General features: G+C 42.4%; 2 protein-coding genes across 2 annotated transcripts in view; one reads left to right on the top strand and one right to left on the bottom strand.

The window, feature by feature from the left end:
• LOC116668659 (collagen alpha-2(I) chain-like) overlaps positions 1-14,103 on the bottom strand; it is a 38,155-nt gene extending 24,052 nt beyond the window's left edge. Inside the window, exons 1-2 of the mRNA XM_032496762.1 lie at positions 13,216-14,103; positions 12,285-12,490 (exon numbers count right to left, since the gene is read on the bottom strand). Of these exons, the coding sequence (XP_032352653.1) occupies positions 12,487-12,490; positions 13,216-13,988 (777 nt within the window). The 5' untranslated portion in view covers positions 13,989-14,103 and the 3' untranslated portion in view covers positions 12,285-12,486. The remainder of the gene's footprint in view (positions 1-12,284; positions 12,491-13,215) is intronic.
• Positions 13,323-20,498, top strand: part of HS6ST3 (heparan sulfate 6-O-sulfotransferase 3) — a 582,522-nt gene continuing 575,346 nt past the window's right edge. The window contains exon 1 of the mRNA XM_006191426.3: positions 13,323-14,835. Within this exon, the coding sequence (XP_006191488.2) occupies positions 14,099-14,835 (737 nt within the window). The 5' untranslated portion in view covers positions 13,323-14,098. The remainder of the gene's footprint in view (positions 14,836-20,498) is intronic.

Here is a 20,498-nt window from a genome sequence, read left to right as displayed (position 1 = left end):
AGACTAGGAGACTTTAGAGCACAACAAACAGGCATCCTTAATGCAGAGACTTTCTTAATGTCCTTCATCCAAAAATGAATTGAGCAGTCTCTTGTCAAAAAAGGAATGTCAGCCTTCCTACTATGTGTACATCAAGACAGGAAAAGCTGTCTCTCTAGACGAGCAGGGTAAGGATATTCAGAAAGTCTAGATTCATTTATTCTGCAAATATTTATTCAGTATCCACTCCGTGCCAGGCACTGTGCTGGCCAACAGAGTAACGATGATGAGTAAAAGCATCACCACTGCTCTTTGGGACATACGTCTAGTAAAAAAGAGGGAAATTAATCAAGTGACACAGAAATAAATGTACAATTAAAAACAACTAAAATGCTATGGAATGAAGGTACACAGTGCAAGAAGAGGAGGTGCTACATAAAAGAAGGATTAGATACGGTGGTGGAATGGATCAAGAACTTCTCTGAAGAATTGACATTTGAACTGAGATCTGAAGGATAATAGAAATTAACTTACTGAATTGTGGGGGGTGGGTGTTGTGGTTGAGGAGAGAAATAGTATATGCAAAGGTCCTGAGGCAAGATGCAATATCCATTTTCTACATTCTAGAAAATAAAAAAAGACTGGCGTGACTATAGTGGAGAGAATGAGAGGGGTGAGATGGGCATGAGATGGGCCTTGAGAGCCATGTTAAGGATTTAGGCTCTTATCTTAAAAGCAGTGAGAAGCCATTGAAGCATTGTACACAGGGGAATGATACAGTCAGATATATGAAGAGAATATTATGATTTCAGGGTGAAGAATAGATTGAAAGATGCAGAAACAGAGCAGTTAGGATAAATTGTGGGCCAAAGAAAGCAGTGAATAACTATGCCTTAGCTTATTATGCTAATGGAAAGAAAAATGTTCTGAGAAGTATTTAGAAGGTAAAATCTATAGGACTTGATAATGGATCAAATATGAAGGTGAGGAAGAAGAATTGGCAGAGATGACTCGCAGGTTTCTGGCTTAAGATGGTTATGCCACTGACTTAGGGCATATATAAGGGAAAGATCATGAATTTGTTTATAGACATTTGAGTTGGAGAGATTAGTAAAACAACCAAATAGAAATGTTGAGAAAAAATTCTGATGCCCAGATCCTGACTTAGTTGGTCCAGATGCAGCCTGAATATTAAGATTTTTTTTAAGAACTCCCAGTATGATTCTATACTGTTCCTCCAAGGTTGAGAAACTCTGGTTTAGAGCAATCAAAACTCAAAATTTACTATCCCCCATCCCTACCAGCTTTTTCCTTACATGCTTACTTGGAACAGAGCTTTAATTGTCCATCAGATCTGAGTAGGTAGTAGGTCACCTAGCTACTGTTCTGCTCATCACATTATTGTCTATTTGACTCTGTCAGAAGTCTTCCTTCTTAGCAAAGCCCATAGTTACAATCTAAGCTTCTCCTTAACTAAAAATAACAGCAGCTGCATTTCTGTCCTTTACGTACTCTGAAGTTTACTCAGGGAATTCCTGCCACTCTTAGCATCTGGGAATGGGTATCAAAGCAGAGTCAAGGATGATTGTGTTCTGGAGCTTTAGTGGGTAGAGAGTTTTGGGGGCTCAGGAATGCAGAAGGCTCAGAATTTGGGCAGATTACCTGCAATTCTAATTTGATGTTGAGGCACCATTATGATATTCATCTCCTGCCACTGGTTACTGTCAAACAGGGGAAACGAAACCCCTGACAGCTTGTATCTACAGATAAGTCTCAATTGCCCTCAGCTTTAGTGATGGGGATTCTTGACTATTTGATGCAAACTTTTTGGTTCAGCTGTTCTGGCTTTGACATGCCCCAACAAGAAATCATTAAATGTTCATTGACTTGCACCTAAGAAGTTCTAACAGAGATATCCTCATCTCTACGGAGGCCCGCCAGCTAGAGACCGCCAGGAACACCCCTGGAATAAAACAGAGATAAGTTTATTGCTTGGGGTAGCTAAGGAGACCGCACATCATGGGGAAGCTGGAATTATCCTGAGAAGGGGGAGTCAGGAGGAGTTTATTATGAGACTTGGGCATGTGTTAAGTGATTTGGGGGAGACTTCAAAAAAGCAGAGGTCTGGGTTGGAGTATTTCAGAAAGCAGAACGATTAGGTGAATGAATAACTCAATAGTTGTTACTCAGAGGGCAGGAGGACTGGGGCAGAGAAAGCACTGTCATTGGAAAAGACACTGTTATTCATATCTTCTGGGAGAAGGAGAGGTTTGATCATGTTGTGGTTGCATGGTGTCTTTGTTTTGATCTCTGTTCAGGCTTGTTTACAGAGTGTTCTCGTTTTTGTTTTGTTCATAATCATGGAGTCCTCACCTGATGCTGATATTACGGAAAGCTGTTTATATAAAACAGGTAAACACTGTGGCCTGGCTGGTAGCAACAAAGCCAGCTACTAGCGGACAGTTGTCAGGGCTGTGTTTTCCTTTCTCACCAGACAAGTTGTGGTCAGGTCAGGGGAGGGATGACAAAATGGTCAGGGATAGATTAGGGATGAGGAATGGGATGGAACTCAGGAAACATGTGTAGAAAAAAAAACTAACCTAAACAGACATAATATGTCTGCCACACTTGTTCAGCTCAGAAAGGCCCATCAATCACTGTAACAAATTCTTTATTCATTCTCTGAAAATTCATTTGTCCTTGAATGGACCACAATACAAACCCTTTTTCTAATTAGTATATTTCTTTATCCCTCCTACCTTCCTTTTTTCCTTCTTTTCCTTCCTTCCTTCCTTCCTTCCTTCCTTCCTTCCTTCCTTCCTTCCCTCCCTCCTTCCTTCCTTCCTTCCTTCCTTCCTTCCTTCCTTCCTTCCTTCCATAACCTCATTCATTAATTCAAACCATCCACTCAATAACTAACCAGCCAATATTTCATTATGAACCAGGCACTGGGCAAGTGTATAATTTCTCTATTGCAATGTGACAAATCATCACAAACATAGTGGCCTAAAACAAGACAGTTTGTAGGTCATAGCTCTGTAAATAATAAGTCCAGGCTGGGCTCCCCACTTGGAGTCTCACCATGCTAAAGTCAAGGTGTCCGCTGGGCTGACTTCCTGCCTGGGGTTGTCGAGGAAGAACCTGCTTTCTAGCTCATTCAGGTTTTGACAGAATTCAGGTTCTGGAGGCTGTGTGATTGAGGTCCCTGTTTTCTTGCTGGCTATTGGTCAGGGATTGCTCTCAGCTCCTAGAGGCTGCCTGCAACTCCTTGCCATGCGGTCCCTCCTGACCTGTTCACAACATGATTACTGCTGCTTCTTCCAGGTCAGTGGGAATGAATCTCTCAGACTTCTTCCCCTGCAACTGGCTAGAGAAAACCTTCTGCTTTTAAAGGCCTGAGATCTAACCCGCATTATCTCCCTTTGCCATATAACATAACAGAATCACAGCTTCTGCCCACACACAACAGGATGGATGGGACAATACAAGGGCAAGGGTCACTGGGAGTCACGTTGGAATTCTGCCTACCTCAGCTAGATGGATGGAGAAATCAGTAATCAATAGTGCCTGCCTACAAGGAGTTCACCGTCTCACTTTAAGAATCAGTCATGTAAACATCATTTAAGCACAGAATGGTAATAGAGCTACATAATTGTAGTGAGGTGGAACAGAGGAAGGAGTAACAACTTCACCTGCATCAGAAGGGCTTACGGAGTATCCCAATCGCTTTACAGAAGAGATGTCTCAGCTGAGTGGATCACGAGGTCATGAGTGACAAGACGGATCATGAGGTGGAAGAGTATTCCTGATCGACGGTTGCTGAGGATTGTGTGTGTGCGTGCGTGCGTGCGTGCGTGTGTGTAGGTAGGTGGTGGGAGATACGGGTCTTTGCCACTGGAGTGTGGTGGAGTGAGACGAGGGAGCTGATAGAGTCTAGACAGACTCAACTCTACAGGTAAGTGATGAAACAGAAGCTGATAAAGGAGACTCAGGGAAGAGCAGTAGTCAAGGTCTAGTGTTTGTTTTAATTCTCCACAAGCAAACAAACCTCTCCAACCCACTCCTCCCCAAGCATGGGTGACGCACTTGGTTAAGATAAGTAGTCATCATGTGAAGCACATGATCATTTTATCTTGCTCTGTCAATTTGTGCTTTTAGCAAAGAGTTTTTATAACAAAAGCCCAGAAAGACAGATGTTTCAATTTTTTTTTTCAGGGGGATGGGATGTTTCTGCATTTGCTACATTAGGACACAGGACAGCATGTTAGCGTTAGTCACTTAAATGATGTCTCATTGCCTTATAAAATCACAAGGACAACATTTCAATAACAATAGTTGGGAAGAATTAGCATGAAATGCTGAAGAGCAATTCACTGGGAAGAATCATCAGTAGACAGCTACACTCCATGGAAAGAGGAAAATGAAAGAGCATCTGTTTAAAAAAATTTTTTTTTAATTGAAGTAGAGTCAGTTCACAATGTTGTGTCAATTTCTGGTGTACAGCACAGTGCTTCAGTCATACGTGAGAATACATATATTCATTTTCATATTCTTTTTCACTGTAAGTTACTATAAGATATAGAATATAGTTCCCTGTGCTATACAGTATAAGCTTGTTTATCTATTTTATATATACTGTATATACCTGCACTGTATATACTGTATATATCAGTCTGAATCTGCAAATCTCGAACTCCCAATTTATCCCTTCCCCCTTGGTAACCATAAGCTGTTTTCTACGTCTATGAGCCTGTTTCTGTTTTGTAAATAAGTTCATTTGCCTTTTTTTTTTTAGATTCCATATATGAGTGATATCATATGGTATTTTTCTTTCTCTTTCTGGCTTACTTCATTTAGAATGATGTTCTCCAGGGCCATCCATGTTGCTGCAAATGGCATTATTTTATTCTTTTTTATGGCTGAGTGGTATTCCACTGTATAAATACACCACAACTTCTTTATCCAACCATCTGTCAATGGACATTTAGGTTGTTTCCATGTCTTGGCTATTGTAAATAGTGCTGCTATGAACACTGAGGTGCAGGTATCTTTTTGGATTAAGGTTCCCTCTGGATATATGCCCAGGAATGGGATTGCTGGATCATATGCTAAGTCTATTTTTAATCTTTTGAGGAATAAAGAACAACTGTTTTGAAATGACTTTCGCTGCAAAATAAAGTATAATGAATTTGGGTGTCTGGAGCACAATTAAGAATTAATTGGATAAAACCCCATGCATTTCAAAGCATGATTTTTAAAACAAATACTTATCTTTTTAATTGAATAAAAATAGATATGCACTTCTGAGGTTGTGTGTAGGACCGTGGCTAGGGTTTGGGTAGGCAGGTTTATAGCTATTTTAAACTGGGTTTTTTCTTTTCTTTTTTACAGTTAGAATATGCTTTCTTGACAAAATAGAAAACTAGAACAATAATGAGCGGAACTGAAAGATTTAAGAAAATCCTCTGAGGACAGTAAGTGTTTACTAACTGCTCAGGGGAAAAAAGGAGATAATTACTAAAGTTCTGTAGATAATAAGATTCTATATAACAACTATCAGAAGGTGGTAAAAATAATTTTGCCCAATAACTAATATGCTGTGTGGTTAAGGTGACCAGTCTTTGATAAATGAATACATACATATATATGTATGTATATATACATATGTAATAGAACTTGGCTCTTGTATGGTAAAATTCATCAGACCATCAATCAAAATGGTGGCAAAAGGTCATACTAAAAAGACTGTTATCAGTACATTTGGCCCTCCGTATCTGTGGTTTCACATTTGGGGATTCAACCAACTGAAATTTTGTTCAGTCCTGGATAGGAAACCTGCAGACACCAAGGGCCAACCGTAGAAGGAACAAAGGTGAATGATTTGTCAAAAGGATAGATGCTTATTTCACCCCACCTAAGACTTGAACAAGACCTGTCAGGGACTTGAGCCTAGGCACATGTTAGCAAACCGGTTTGTGGAAACTCATCTGGCAATTTAAAAGGGGAGCATATTTATTTTGTAACTTATTTAAAGAAGATTTAAGTATAAATTGTGAGTGTGTTAATTGTAAAATATTCAGTGTATTATTACTTATTAAGTGTAAAATACTGTGCAATGTGCTTTAAAAAGAGTGTTACTTAAAGTCTGCGCTCAGGGGGATTTCCGGTCATCCACCTTTCTGTGTTGTTGGAAAAATGCCATCCTAACAGAGCAAAGAACAACTACCTACAGTATCTTTTAGAGCTGCTTCAGATATTTGATTTCTTATGAGAGAGGTGCTTTTAAGATCTCTTAGAGAGAGAGAGAGAGAAAGAGAGAGAGAGAAAGCCAGAGAGAGAAGATAAAATTCATTGCCAATGTGGAAAAAAGGAGCATTGCATTCTGATGTATCATATGAAATATTAGGAAAGAGGAAACAGTCTTTACAAAATATACTTCTACCTAGACTTTTCTTTCCAAAGCTAATAATTAAACTAAGTTTATCTGTCTCACTGCTGAAAAATGAAAGTATATTTTCAAAGCTTTCGTCCTTAAAATGAAATGGAAATATTTTGAAGCTTAAACCTTTTTGAAAAATGCAAACATTTCAGTTTGCTGAATGAATGATTATACTGATTTCACTCCCAACCTTATTCTGTTTCTCCTCCCATATTCATGGTATTACCATGTAACTTTCAATCTGGGACACCTTGAGTCATCCTCAATTTCCCCTTCTCTCACACCTTCATGCTTAGTCACTAGGTCCTGTTGGTTCTACCTGTGGAATATTTCTCAAATTTCTGCTCTTTAGTTCCCCTGCCATTCCTTTTGTTTGTGTCTCATTTCTCTCTTGGATTATAGTAACTGCTTACTGAGTCTTTCACTGACTCCTTTAACAAATATTTATAGAGCACTCATTGCTATATGCTACCTATGTTATTAAAACCACCAGTTTTATTTCCTCTCCTGTCATAGCTAAGCTCAAAATTCTAGATACAACCATATATTTAATATCTCCATTTCACAGTCTCATTAGTATTTTACACTTAACTTATCCAAAGCTGAACTCAGAATTCACCCTTCCTGAATCCTCAGCCTCCCAGCTGGTTTCTCTTTCACGTCCCCCTTGTCAGTAATTAGAACTGTCAGCCTTCCAGCAGCTCCAATGACAAACCTCAGAATTATCCCTGATTCATCTCTTGTCCACTCCCCCTCATCCAATCTTTCAGCAAGTCCTGTTGATTTAGCTTCCAACATCTGTCTGGAATCCAGTCACTTTCTCCATCTGTGAAAGCTAACCACCTGGTTTAAATCCAAGTAGCATTACTTACTAACTATGTGACCTTTGGTGATTAGTATCTGCAAGTTTTGGTTTCAAATGCAAAACCAGACTTTTTGAAGAAAAAATAGGTATCATGTAAAAAAAAATTCTAGAAGTGTGTCTTTACCCATTAAGAATCAAAGTCTGACTGAATGAGGAAAAAAATGTGTGCTGTTTCAGTCTCTTTATCTCCTCATACTGACTTACATTGACAAGGGAAAGACAGGGGAGTGGGAGTGGTATCAATGCCTAGGGGGGTGTTTGGGCTTCTCAGAATGATGGGGAGACCCTACTGTGTTTATTTGGTGGTTGCAATGATAGAATTGTCTGGCTCCATATGACTTTCAAATATTCCACTACTTTCAGAAATCAGATTGGCTTGATGTGTAGTAGTATTTCAAGACAGAAAGTCTGTTATCTTGAGATATTTTATATTACAGAGAAGCATTTTGACCCAACATTTAAAAAGAAAACCTAGCTCATTTATGAGAATCATATTTTCCTGTTTTGTTCACTCTAAAAATCTAGTTTATCTTGGTGCATGATCTTTGCTTCTTTTTCTTATCATATGTTTATTTGTAAGTCAAGACTGTTCTTACTTATCCTAACATTATTTTTAATTCTAGTATCCACTAACACCTCTGCTCTTTCAAGTTTGAAAGGGATGGCTTCTGATCTTAATTCTCTTATATCCACACAAGCTATTTAAGAGACACAGGCATCTGATTACATTTTTATGTTGTCTACTGTAGTCAGGTCTGAGCATTTACATGTTGAAATATATAGTGCTCCATTATTAATAACTTTCTTTTTGTATTTCCTTAACATTACAATTAAAACATTTTTTGTTAGTCTGGCAAATTATGTGGGTATGTAGAGTCATATTATTTATGATATTTAAGTTGGGATTATTTAAAAATATTTGTTCAACAAAAATGAGTGCTGGGTCTGTTGACGGTTGAAAAACCACTGACTTAGATGCAAAGATGCCCCTGAGAGAAGGTTGTAGAAGAACCAAAGGGGCTGGCAGACAGAAAGGGCCTCAGTTCAGCTGATGGGAGCTCCGTCCTTCCAATTACAAGGGCCCCAAACCTTGGCTTCATCCTTGGCTCCCTCTTCCTCTTATACTTCGCATTCAACCCACCAACACTGACAGCTCTGTCTTGAAAACGCAGGCAATCTGACCACTTCCCTCCACCCCCTCTGCTACCACCATGTCTTGGGCTGAGCCCTGTCACCTCTCTCGGTTGCCGAATACCACTTAGCTGCTTTTCCTGCTTCTACGCTGGCCCTCCTACAGTCTCTTCTCAACAAAACTGTCCTTTAAAAACTGTTTAAATCCTCCAGTGGCTCCGCATTTCTTTCAGGGTAAATGTCTTACAGTGGCCAGCAAGGCCCAACTATTTTACCCTGCTTGCATTTAAACCTTCGAGGGCAAAAATTATTTCTTTAAATATCCCAAGTACCTCAAAGTACCTGGTAACATAGCAGGGTCCTAATAAATATCTTTGGATTAAATGAATGAATTTTGTTTACTTATTCATCATTCGTTTTTCCATGGTTAGAACATAAGCTACAAGAAGGCAGGGTCCCTATTGGTCTTGTTGGTTTAATGCAGTATCCAAAGCACTCAGAAGGGCACCTGGTGCATAGCAAGAGCTTAACAAATTCTTGTTAAAGAAATAAATGAACATCTCCTCTGAAAAGACTATTGCATCTGCTTACACAATACGAAGTTAATGAATACATTGTGCATACAGGTAGCGTAGTTCCATTCATCACTCGCTGGCAGCTGGCAACGGTGGATGAAGAGTATTACACAATAAAGCGAAGAATGAACTGTTCACACAAATAGAACTTTATGGGAAGCAGTATAGAGGGTTATAGTTGCCCCAAAGTTACAATCATGTAGTGAACTGGAATACATTCGGTATACATCACTATTCTTTCTGCAGTTTGCCCTGTCTGTTCAATGTCTATTCAAACTCTTCTGCTTAACTTCCTCCGGAAAAATAAAGCTACTGCTTTGCCGCTTATTTGCAAAACTGCTCACCCTGGGGGGCTTTTTTTTTGGTTTGTTTACAAAAGTGAAAAAAAAAAGAAGACATTTCAGTGTATATGAGCACTTTGAATTCTTGAAGGAGAGATTTACGCTGTCAATGACTTACACAGTCTAGTTTGTTTTTCATCTGTATTGAAGGGCATTCATATCCATATACTCCTGTGTGCAAATGTAGGGGATCTGAAAGTATTCTCTGTGATTGTTTGGACTGTTAATCTCTCCAGGGTTTCCTCAACAATCTCAAAGGCAGTTTCTGGCACCAAAGGGAAAATGGAGAAGTTGAGATGCAATTTTATCTCCCAATTGAACTTGATTAAATGGGGACTGTTCTAATCAAAAGTTTAAATCCTAGGGGAGTGCAATGTTGTTCACGGGTAGGGGAATATTTGAGAAGAACAGGGAGGAAGTGTACTAAAGTTAGGGCAGAGAAGGAATCAGGCAAGAAAATAATTGTAGTAAAGCTTATTAAGGCATAAAATTAGGTGAACAAATTGCTTCACAGATAGTGTCAAGCTCATTGCTAGACTGGCAAAGGAAGTGGAAGAAAGCTCTTTGAAAACATTATTTTTATTATTTTAATAATTTGTGTAGGAATCATAGTAGCTGCAATCTGTTAGCCAGAAACAATTGCCAGCTGGTGTCATGGTGGAGTAACTATAGTAGGCTGAATGCAAACATGTTTTTCCTTTTTACCTGGAGAGCATTCAATTTTAGAAATTTTCTATTCATTTTCGCCTGAATGTGAAGTCTGCCCTTGTAGATAAGGAAGCCTGTTTATTGCATGTTATTTAAGAGCTTTGATTAGTTCACACCAAGTTCCACAACTAGAATAGGAAGACCACACCTGAGACAGACTGTTTACACAGCCAAAGTTACCTATCATCGAAAATGAACACTTGGGTCTACGTCTGGATTATCTATGTAATTGCTTGATTCTATGAATTGCTTTCCTTGTGTTTACCTCAAGAAAATGATGGCACTCCATGAGTTGTGATTTTACTGAAAGCAAAAAACAGATCTTCTGGGATAATATTCTTTGAAAAAGGTGAAAGGTGCACTTATTTATGGAAACATACGTTTTGTTAGCAACAGAAGCTGTTACATTTGTTTGCTATAACATCTTCTTCTGAAATTCCCCTAAATAATTTAACAATGATACAATCATGGGAAGATTGTCTTGTCTTTCCCTTGTTTGTCTGGAAAGTAACAGGCTAGGCTCCAAAATAACACAGGGTGTAGAGATCGCTCAGCTTTGCCTGTAAAGCTGGAGGGACAGGAAAAATGATTTAATTGTTCTGTTGCGATTCTTTCCGCCTCAGCTCCAAGGACCTCAAGAGAGGAGAGAGGAAACTATGGGCTCTGTTGTTGATGTTCATGGGATTTTTTCAATGGCGATTTGAATACATTCAGTGGTGTAAGTGGTTTCTAATCCTGCCTCTGCTTTCATCTAGTTTTCCTTGGTTAAGTTTCCTCATCTCTCAAATGGGATATTATACATTTGGCTCTCTATATTGCAGTTTTGCATTCTCAGATTCCACCAACAGAGGATTGAAAATATTTTTTAAAAAATTCCAGAAAGTTCCAAAAAGCAAAACTTGAATTTTTTGTGTGCCGGCAGCTATTACATAGTATTTACATTGTACGAGGTACTATAAGTAATTTAGAGTGATTTAAAGTATATGGGACTACTCAGCCATAAAAAAGAATGAAATAGTGCCATTTGCAGCAACATGGATGGACCTGGAGATGATCATACTAAGTGAAGTTAAGTCAGATAGAGAAAGACAACTGTATCACATGATATCACTTACATGTGGAATCTAAAAAAATGAGACAAATGAACTTATTTACAAAACAGAAACAGACTTACAGACATAGAAAACAAACTTATTGTTACCAAAGGGAGAAGGGAGAGAGGGATAAATTAGGAATTTGGGATTAGCAGATACAAACTATCATATATATAATAGACACACAACAAGGGTCTCTGGTATAGCACAGGGAACTATATTCAACACCTTATAATAATCTATAATAGAAAAGAATATGTATATATATGTATGACTGAATCACTGTTGTACAGCAGACACTAACACAACATTATAAATCAACTATACTTCAGTTAAAAAAACCCAAAATATATGGGAAGACGTGCATAGGTTAAATGCAACTACTACACCATTTTAAATAAGGGACTTGAGTAACCCAGGATTTTGGAGAGGGGTCTTAAAACCAATCCCCTCCCCCCAATCATAGAGTGAGAGGACTGTAATTCTCTCATCTCCTTAGAGTGTTGTTCTGAGAAACAAATGAGATAATGGCTAGGAAAGTGCTTTCCACTATACGAATTGCCACCAGCACTCAGGTTATACATTTGGGTAGCTAATGAGGTTATATTTATCTATGTGATATCAAGTGATTTTATAGAAAATGACAAACTTCTCAAGTAAAGTAATATGAAAAGGTACAATAGATTTTAACTTTGCTAAAGCAAAAGCATATTTAAAAAAATAAATAACACCATTAACTAGATGAACTCAGGAAATAATCGTTGGGTTTTAGTGGGTTTTTGTTCTATCACAATTTCTTGCTTTGGAGAGTAGTGTGATGCCACTAATAGGATTTTAAACTTTCAGTGAGAGAAAAAGAAATAGAATCAAGTCAGCTTTAAAGAAACTGAATCATCTCACCTTCCTTACTAACATAGTCTCATACAGTACCAGGAAGGACACTGTGGTTGTTTATAGAGTTGAAAAGAGGAAAGGAAGCAGGGGAGGGAAGTTTTGTTGAGAAGAATCCAATCTGCCTAGAACAATAAAAATAATTTCTTACGAGCCAGCGTTAGCATCCTGAAAGAAATCTGGATCTTAACTGATGGCTGTGAAGGGGACAGTCTGACAAATGAAAGAAATCAGCACAGTATCTCAGGAAGAGACAATTACCTCATAGATCCATAAACAGGTCAAGAAGGAAGCCTGGATGTTATGAAGGTATGGATGTCAGGTGTAGGAGACCAGGACTGGCAGAGCAGCCAGGAGGGAATCAAACTGCATGGTGTCTGCCTTCAGTACACTGCCACTCTCCGTTTGAGTCAAGCAAGTCCAGAGATTGTAGAGGGGCAGTTACTCCAATTTGATGATTTCATTACCTGAAAAACAGAAACTGTTATTAAACAAAGATTTGGTTCTCAGATAAATGCAAAATTCAGATGTTTGGAAAATAAAGTTAAAAAGATCCACACCAAAACAACAGTTTTCTAGCTTGTGAAATACAGCTCAGTGTACGTCTTATCCTCCACACTGGGGGGAAGGGGTGAATCTTGCACATCTAGGGGCTCACTGTGTATTAGTAGGATGAATTTTAGGAGGTGACCTCTAAACTCCTCTTATGTTCTAAGTGCTGCATGGTTGTGGGCTGAACTGTCTGGTGCTGGAAGAAATGAAGTGTGCGTTGAACACAGTGCCTCATACACTGTAGGCGCCTAATGGGTAATTGATGAATGGAGCTGGTTGAATGAAGTCGAAGAGTTGAACACCCCAAGTTTGTAGTTAAGGAAGGACCAAAAAACTTAAGCGCCAGTCAGAATGTCTTGGGTAGAAATTAAAAGCAGTCTAGAGCCAATTACCCGCTGCCACCAAGAGGCTAGCCAACTCCTGTAAAGTCCAGTCTAGGTGAGTCTGCCCAGCGATAGGCAGGTGTTATCCCTGCGAATAGACTGGCCAGATTTCTGTCCGCTCTCAGATTGAGAAAGCTGCCGATTTGGAGGTCTCGGGCCAGCGCCAGCGCCAGCGAAGATCTCCTGGCGTCCTCTCCTCGCTCCGCCTTTGCCTTTTCCCCAAATCTCTCCTGGCTCTAGGCTGAAGGGATTCTCACCCCCGGCTGCCTCCTCCGAGCCCCGCGGAGCAGCGGACTCCTCCCCTGGAAACTCCTCCGGGGCTGTGGAAAGCTTTGGCGCATGCTCCGTACCTAGGGCAGGTTTCTGCTGCGGGTAGCAGGGCTCCTGTCACACCGGCTGGCGGGTTGTGGCGGTGCCAGCCAGTGTGTGCTAGTGTGTCTGCGTGCTCGCGCCTGGGCGGACCGACCCGGAGCAGCAGTGCGCCTCGCCCGGGGAGGCGGCTCCGCACCAGCGCCTCGCCCGCAGCCGCTGCGGGGGCTCCTCTGCAAACTTGCGGCGAGCGCCGTCCGCCCTCGCGGCTCCCGCGCCTCGTGACCTGAGGGCAAAGGCACGGGGCGCGCGTGCGGGGCGTGGGGCCCGCGTGCAGCCCGGGCGGCGGGGCCGGGCCGCGCCTTCGCCCTTGGCCGGCGCCCTGTAGAGCCTCATGCAGCCCCCTCGCTCGCGGCCGCAGCTGCCCGGCTGCCCGGCTGCCCGAGGCAGGTCCAGGACCCGAGTCGCGCTCCCCAGCGCCTGAGCGCCGGCGGCGGGATGCCCCGCGCCGCCTGAGGGCCTGGCCACGCCGGGGCCGGAGCAGGGAGCCGGCCGAGCCGGGCGCCCCCGGGAGCGCAGGGCGCCCCACGCCGCAGCCGCCGCCGCCGCGCGCGCCGGCGCCTGCCTCCCCTCTCGATTCGCAGGCCCGGCTCTGCCAGCCCCGGAGCGCCGGAGTGCCGCGGGGCCACCAGCCAGCCGCACGCCTCGGCGTCAGGGGCATGGAGGAGCGGCGGGCTCGGAGCCGCGCCCCGGAGTCCGCGAAACTTCCGAGCGGGCGCCAGTCCGCGTCGCTGCCGCCGCCGCTTTGCCTGCCGGCCTGAGAGCGGGACCATGGATGAAAGGTTCAACAGGTGGCTGCTGACGCCGGTGCTCACTCTCCTCTTCGTGGTCATCATGTATCAGTACGTGTCCCCCTCCTGCACCAGCTCCTGCGCCAACTTCGGGGAGCAGCCCCGCGCCGGGGAGGCCGGCCAGCCTGCCGCCCCGAGTCCCGCCCGCCGGGCACAGGCGCCGCTCGAGGAGTGGGAGCGACGGCCCCAGCTGCCCCCGCCACCTCGGGGGCCGCCCGAGGGGTCTCGGGGGGCCGCGGCGCCGGAGGACGAGGACGAGGAGCCGGGGGACCCTGAGGAGGAGGAGGAGGAGGAGGAGGAGGAGGAGGAGGAGGAGGCTGAGGAGGAGGAAGAGGAGCCGGACCCGGAGGCCCCCGAGAACGGTTCCCTGCCCCGGTTCGTGCCGCGCTTTAACTTCACCCTGAAGGACCTGACCCGCTTCGTGGATTTCAACATCAAAGGGCGCGACGTGATCGTGTTCCTGCACATCCAGAAGACCGGGGGCACCACGTTCGGTCGGCACCTGGTGAAGAACATCCGGCTGGAGCAGCCGTGTAGCTGCAAAGCCGGCCAGAAGAAGTGCACCTGCCACCGGCCGGGCAAGAAGGAGACGTGGCTTTTCTCTCGCTTCTCCACCGGCTGGAGCTGCGGACTGCATGCCGACTGGACGGAGCTCACCAACTGCGTGCCGGCCATTATGGAGAAGAAAGACTGTCCCCGCAACCACAGCCACACCAGGTACTGTCCCTTGCCCCGTCTCGCTTCTTGCCACCTCCCCGCCCTCTCCCCCTAGTCCCGATCCCGCTCTCCCTCGGCGTGCAGGTGGCTCCCCAGCATCTTCCAGCGGTTTGGGCCGAGGCTTTGGGAGAGAGACAAGAAACCTTTGGATAGTGCCCCGGTCTTGAACTCGCTCCTCCCCTCGCCCCCATCGCTTCCCGCGCCGTCCCCCCGCCCGCAAAGGTTTCGGGAGCAGTCGTCCTGTGTGTGTCCTTCCATGTGCCTAGCACGGTGTGGCCTCCCTCTTAGCAGACGCGCGGAACACCGTGGAACGGCGAGGCTTGGGTTAGATCAGAGAGGTCGAATCCTGTACCTAAGTTCTGTGAGGGGAAACTCAAACCAGGTAAAAGGCAGGGGGAGCTGCACGGAGGCAGGGCAGGAGTTTTCCGGTCATGGAGAAGCCAGAGATGAGTCTACTCCGTCTTTAAGTGGCTCTAGTAGGGTGGCTGCTCTCCTGCTCAGGAAGCACTTCTCTTGATGCAGCTTTGAAGATACACGTTCAAATTCCTGCTCACCTCGATAACCCTAATTCTGCAAGTGGGCTTTGTTGCTGAGCAATGCCAGGATTTGGACTCATGCTGTTCTCAGCAAGATTTCCACCCCCCTCCCCAGCCCAATCCATCATCTCATTCTGAAAGTATTTGTTAAATGCCTACTGTGTGCCTGTCAGTGTGCTAAATGCTAAGTGAATACGAAGATAATAAGTGAAACTTCTTTCAGGACAGAATGGCTTCCTTTCCCACCCCACCCCCACTTTTAAATAGTAATGTTGCTGAGAATCAGGAAAAGTTTGAAATTTTAATAGCCAGTGAAACTGCTTACCTTATTAACATCCTTCGAGAGAGGCATAGGCTTAAGAATTTGGTTGAATGTTCTTTCTGCCCATTGTAATTTGAAGATTAATCTGACATGCTTGCTCAAGGGACTAAAATATTAAAAGCTTGAAACAGTAGTTTATTGAGGTTTTTATCTCAAAGGTTTCAAACAATTTGGTGTAAGGAAATAGGAATTTAAAAACTCAAGCTCAATATGTTGATATCAGATAGCTTTTGCATTTGACATTATGGAAAAGCTTCATTTACTGGAAGCTGCCCAGATTCTGGAATTCACCACCACTGAAGCATCTAATTCTACCTCATTTCTTCAAGAATGAGCAAAATTTCATTATGGGATTTTTTACTCTGGCAGTTTTTCAAATACTTTCTCTCCTCCCTGCTCCTTTCCCTGTTTAATGGAAATTAGTTAGAATAAGAAACTGGTTGGACTTGGATTGAAAGCAGTAAGCTCCTTAGTATATTTTAAGGACATTTTACTTTTAAAGATTTCTAATTGTGTAGTATTTTAGATCCTGCCCCTCTATTTTTGTTTAAAGCAGTTTTTCAATGAATAATTAACTCTCAAGCTTCCTACCAAACAAGACTATTATTTCAATGAGCGACAGTCTCTGTTATATTTCACTCCAAATGGTACTTTTTGCATTTACACCTTTATGTATTAATTCCTGAATGACCCCAGAGAGTTTGCTAATCTGGTTCCCAGCTTCTATCTCACTAAAACTAAAGACTAATTATTACGTAGAAATATCTAGTGATTCTTCAGTAGGGATTGGCATTATTTTCTGCCAATGTATATGAAAGTCTTCGGGAGTAGATGAAGATTTTGGAGGAATTAGAGATTATGGAATCGAAAACTGGATTTTAGCTTAGTGATGAAATGCTGTTGCTACAACAGACCCTGCATAGATTACAGCAGTGAGGTCTTCCTTCTATAGGAAATACTCAGCATCTCTCTACTCTCTGATTTAGGATAATGCCACCTCTTGGCTATCTGAACATACGGTTTCTGTTGCACAGTCAAATGCCTTTCTTTGTTTGGTGATGGACCATGAACATTCATTTCTCTCAGAATTGCAAGTTGTCAGATAATAACCTGCACTGGTTTCCCTTTTATAAACATTGTTTTAAACTTTTTGTCATTTTTTTTTTTTGGGTACCATTTTTGGTAATCCTTCTTCCTCTTCATCCTCACCTTCTCTTCTTTTCCTGGTATTCTCAATTACTTTTCTCCTCTAAACGCCTTAGGAAGAAATAGTTGTGGCTTATGTGAAGTGCCCTGCATCAAAAGCAATAGGGAAAAAGTTGAAGAGATGTTCAGTAGCATCTTCCCTGCAGAGAAGATTGAATTAGTTGTCTGTCTTTAGAATGTCTGTGTACAGCATTCTACAGTCAACTAGATTAGCCTGGATAATAGAGGGTACATTTCCACAATGCAAAATGGCAGGTAATCTATGGCTACATAATGGAAACAAGGTTCTACTTCAAATAGGGCTGACTCTGAGCCAAACCGAGAAGTAGATCATGTTGATTTTGGTTCCCTAGTCTCTTTGCTTTTGGTTCTCCCAAGGTCCCCCCTCCCCATTTATCACAGGGATCAGTGTCCTTGTTGGCCATGCAAGGCGTAAGAGTGAGGATTCTGGAGTCAGATGGATATGTCTCTTGTGCTTATTAGCTGTGTAAGTTAGTAAGTGACTCTTTCTGAACCTCAGAGTCTCCATCTTTAAATGTGGATAATAATTGGTATTTCCCTCTTAGGGGTGTTTTGAGAACGAAATGAGCAAATGCATGCGAACTGCTTGGCATAGTGTCTGTGCATAGCGTAGTATGCTGGTACATAGTGCTCAATACTTGATATGCAGGTGTGTAGTAATACTAAATATTAGTTGTCAATTGCAATAACAATGTTTTCCCTAATTGACGCCTTCTTTCACAAAAGGAATGTGGTCAGTTCCTTAGAGCAGCTCAGTATAAATGGGTCACCTTAATTAATACAGATGCCATTTTATGATTGTTTGTATGGAGACAGAATCCTAAGTTCCAAACTTTTGGCAATAAATTGAAAGCTGTGGACATTTGGGCTTCAGTCATTGCAGGGGACAGGATGAGAAACAGGGATGGGAGGCACACAGTATAATGGAGTGTACATTCTGTTGGTGACAAGAGAAACAGTCTGGACTGGTGACAGAGGAGTTTGGAACCCCTAACATCACAGGCAGAAGCAGGGAGCTGGCTCTCAAAAGGAGACTGGTGGAGTGGAAGGAGCCATCCTTTGGGTTATCCAGGCCCAGGGAAGGGCAAGGCTCTGGGCTGGCAGTTTGGATCCAGTGCAGAGGGCATTTCTGACCACAGAATTTGGTTAGAATGAGACAGGAAGCTAACAGGAAGATGGTTTATCTGCATGACATATTTATCTATTAGTAACGACTTCTTCCCATTCTTTTTCTTTTCCTGTCTTTTCTCTATTATTTCTTTGGTAGGTTATTCTTTCTCATTGTCTTTATGCTTCCTTCATTGTTACAGTGTGTTTCCCCTTTTTGATCTGTATGCCCAGGTCTTTAGAAGACTCTTCTTTACCATAATTGAGTATGGATAGCATTTTATGGGTAAAAAAGACTGAAGAGATAATCTAGTCCCAAAATTTACATGGCAAGTGGGTAATGTAATACTAAGGAGGTGCAATGATATGTCTAAGTTTTCCCCAGGGAACTCATGTCATCGTTTTGGTGGTTTATCGTTGATGTTTTGCCTTTTGTGTCTTCTGTTTTACTATGACAGGTATAATGGAGTGTGTCTTAAGCACCTACCATGGGCCAGGCACTGTGACAGTTCTAGAAATACAGTTTTAAATAAATAAACAAAGAGCTTAGGCTATTAGGGAAGATAGACCTTGATCTTCTCCAGCAAGTATCGTTCTCGTTCTTAAATCGTGATGGAAAGAGATTCCAGCCATACCTCTTGCAGAGTGGGATGGCAATTGTTTTCTTTTATGACCCCCATTCTGTTGATCCTGTTAAAGTGTTTGGAGCCTTATGAATGTTGTATTAGTTAGGACCCTCTGTGTTGCAGATGATACAAACCTGACTCAAACTCAATTCAGGCAGAGGGGAATAACTGGCTTAATAGCCAGACCACAGGAAAGACGGGGGTTGAGTTGGTTTCAAGAATGGTTGGAACTGGAGATTTGGGAACTTTTCTCCCCATGCCCCTTTGCGTATTGAACTGATTATATCAAATTGGTTTATTCCATAAAATGAGTAAATGGCTGTCAGATCTAATAGCTCTACAAGCTGAGAGGGAAAGCAAGACTTCTCTGAGTTTGTTTAAAACCTTGGGGGGATGCCTGATTTGTCAGGCTTGAAATCTGGGACCATCCTTTCTGCCAATCAGTGTGGCCAGGGAAATGAGGTTCTCTGACCCACTCTGTATCACAGACCCATCCCATGCGTGGTGTGTGTGTGTGTGTGTGTGTGTGTGTGTGTGTGATCACATGAAGGGGAGCTAGCACTGATACAGCTCCTGGGAGGACTACTGGGATCTGGACAGTCCTTCTACTTATGTCAATTACAGTTGTAAATAAATGAGAAATAAGCCTTCAGATCTTTTTTTTTTTTTAAATTTTGGGAAAAATTTTGTGTCAGGCTACGACTCCCATTTACTCACAACATCTGGAAATCATGTCACATGACGAATAATTGAAGGAACTGGTAGTATTTAATACGGAGATAGAAAATACAGGAAATACATACAAATTGCCCTCAAATATTCAAGGCAGGGAGATTGGGAAGGTGCAGGAGACTTGTTCTGTATTTCTCCTAAGGATAGAACTAGGATAAGTAGGATAGAAGTGATGGGATAAGGATTTCAGCTCAAAATAAGAAAGAACTTCATACAATTTATCACTGCCTACCATGAGAATGAACCCTTGTGAAGTGGCGCTCCCCCCCCCCCCCCGCAATGAACATTTTAGACGTAGCTAATTAATCACTGATTCTGTAAAAGGAATTTCTTCCTGAGGAAGGGCTTAGGCTGGACAGCCTTTCATTTTAAGGTTCTGTGTTCTAGTCTAAGCTGAGCTCAGAGTATCTTTCTTCTGCGCTTTCTTGCCCCATACAGAGAAAATAAAACAACCTCCACCGCGCGCACACACACACACACACACACACACACACACACACACACTCACACACACACACACAAGGATTATAAGTGAACTAGTCAATTCTCAAAGATTTGCAAACATTTCTACCAAGGAAACTTTTGGTAAAGCATTTTACACATCAGAGTCCAAAGCAATAAACAGTTCCTGTATATTAGAATGCCTGGTTCTTAATAATAAGTATAAAAAGGTAAGATGAGAAAATATAACACAACTTGCCACAAAAAGCCATAACCACTTTGAAACATCATCTGATTATTGCTCTTCCTTTAGACAGCAGGCTACAATATATAAGGAGGCAGCAGAGCTCTGTTTCAAAGACCGGAATATTATGGCCCTACTGCTTTCTAAGGGATAATCTTTTTGATGTCTCTTCTAATTAGAAATGTTGAACCGCACAGAAGGTTAATTTTCACCACCAGGTTTGTGTTCAGTATAAAACCAAGAAGATCAGAGATTGTTCTGTCTGTATGCCATATCCACTTGTATGTTCATTACAGGGCCTCTTAAAGTATTGCTTCTGGTTCAAACCACCAGTATTTGTTATAAATCAGAGAGAGATTGAATTAAACCCATTCGGGTTTTTTTTTATTTTTCTTTTTGAGTTGTGAAGATAAAACTGGAAGTGGTAA

This window comes from Camelus ferus, chromosome 14, assembly GCF_009834535.1.
Source record: "Camelus ferus isolate YT-003-E chromosome 14, BCGSAC_Cfer_1.0, whole genome shotgun sequence".
NCBI lineage: Eukaryota > Metazoa > Chordata > Mammalia > Artiodactyla > Camelidae > Camelus > Camelus ferus.
This window is presented reverse-complemented; position numbering and strand designations above follow the sequence as displayed.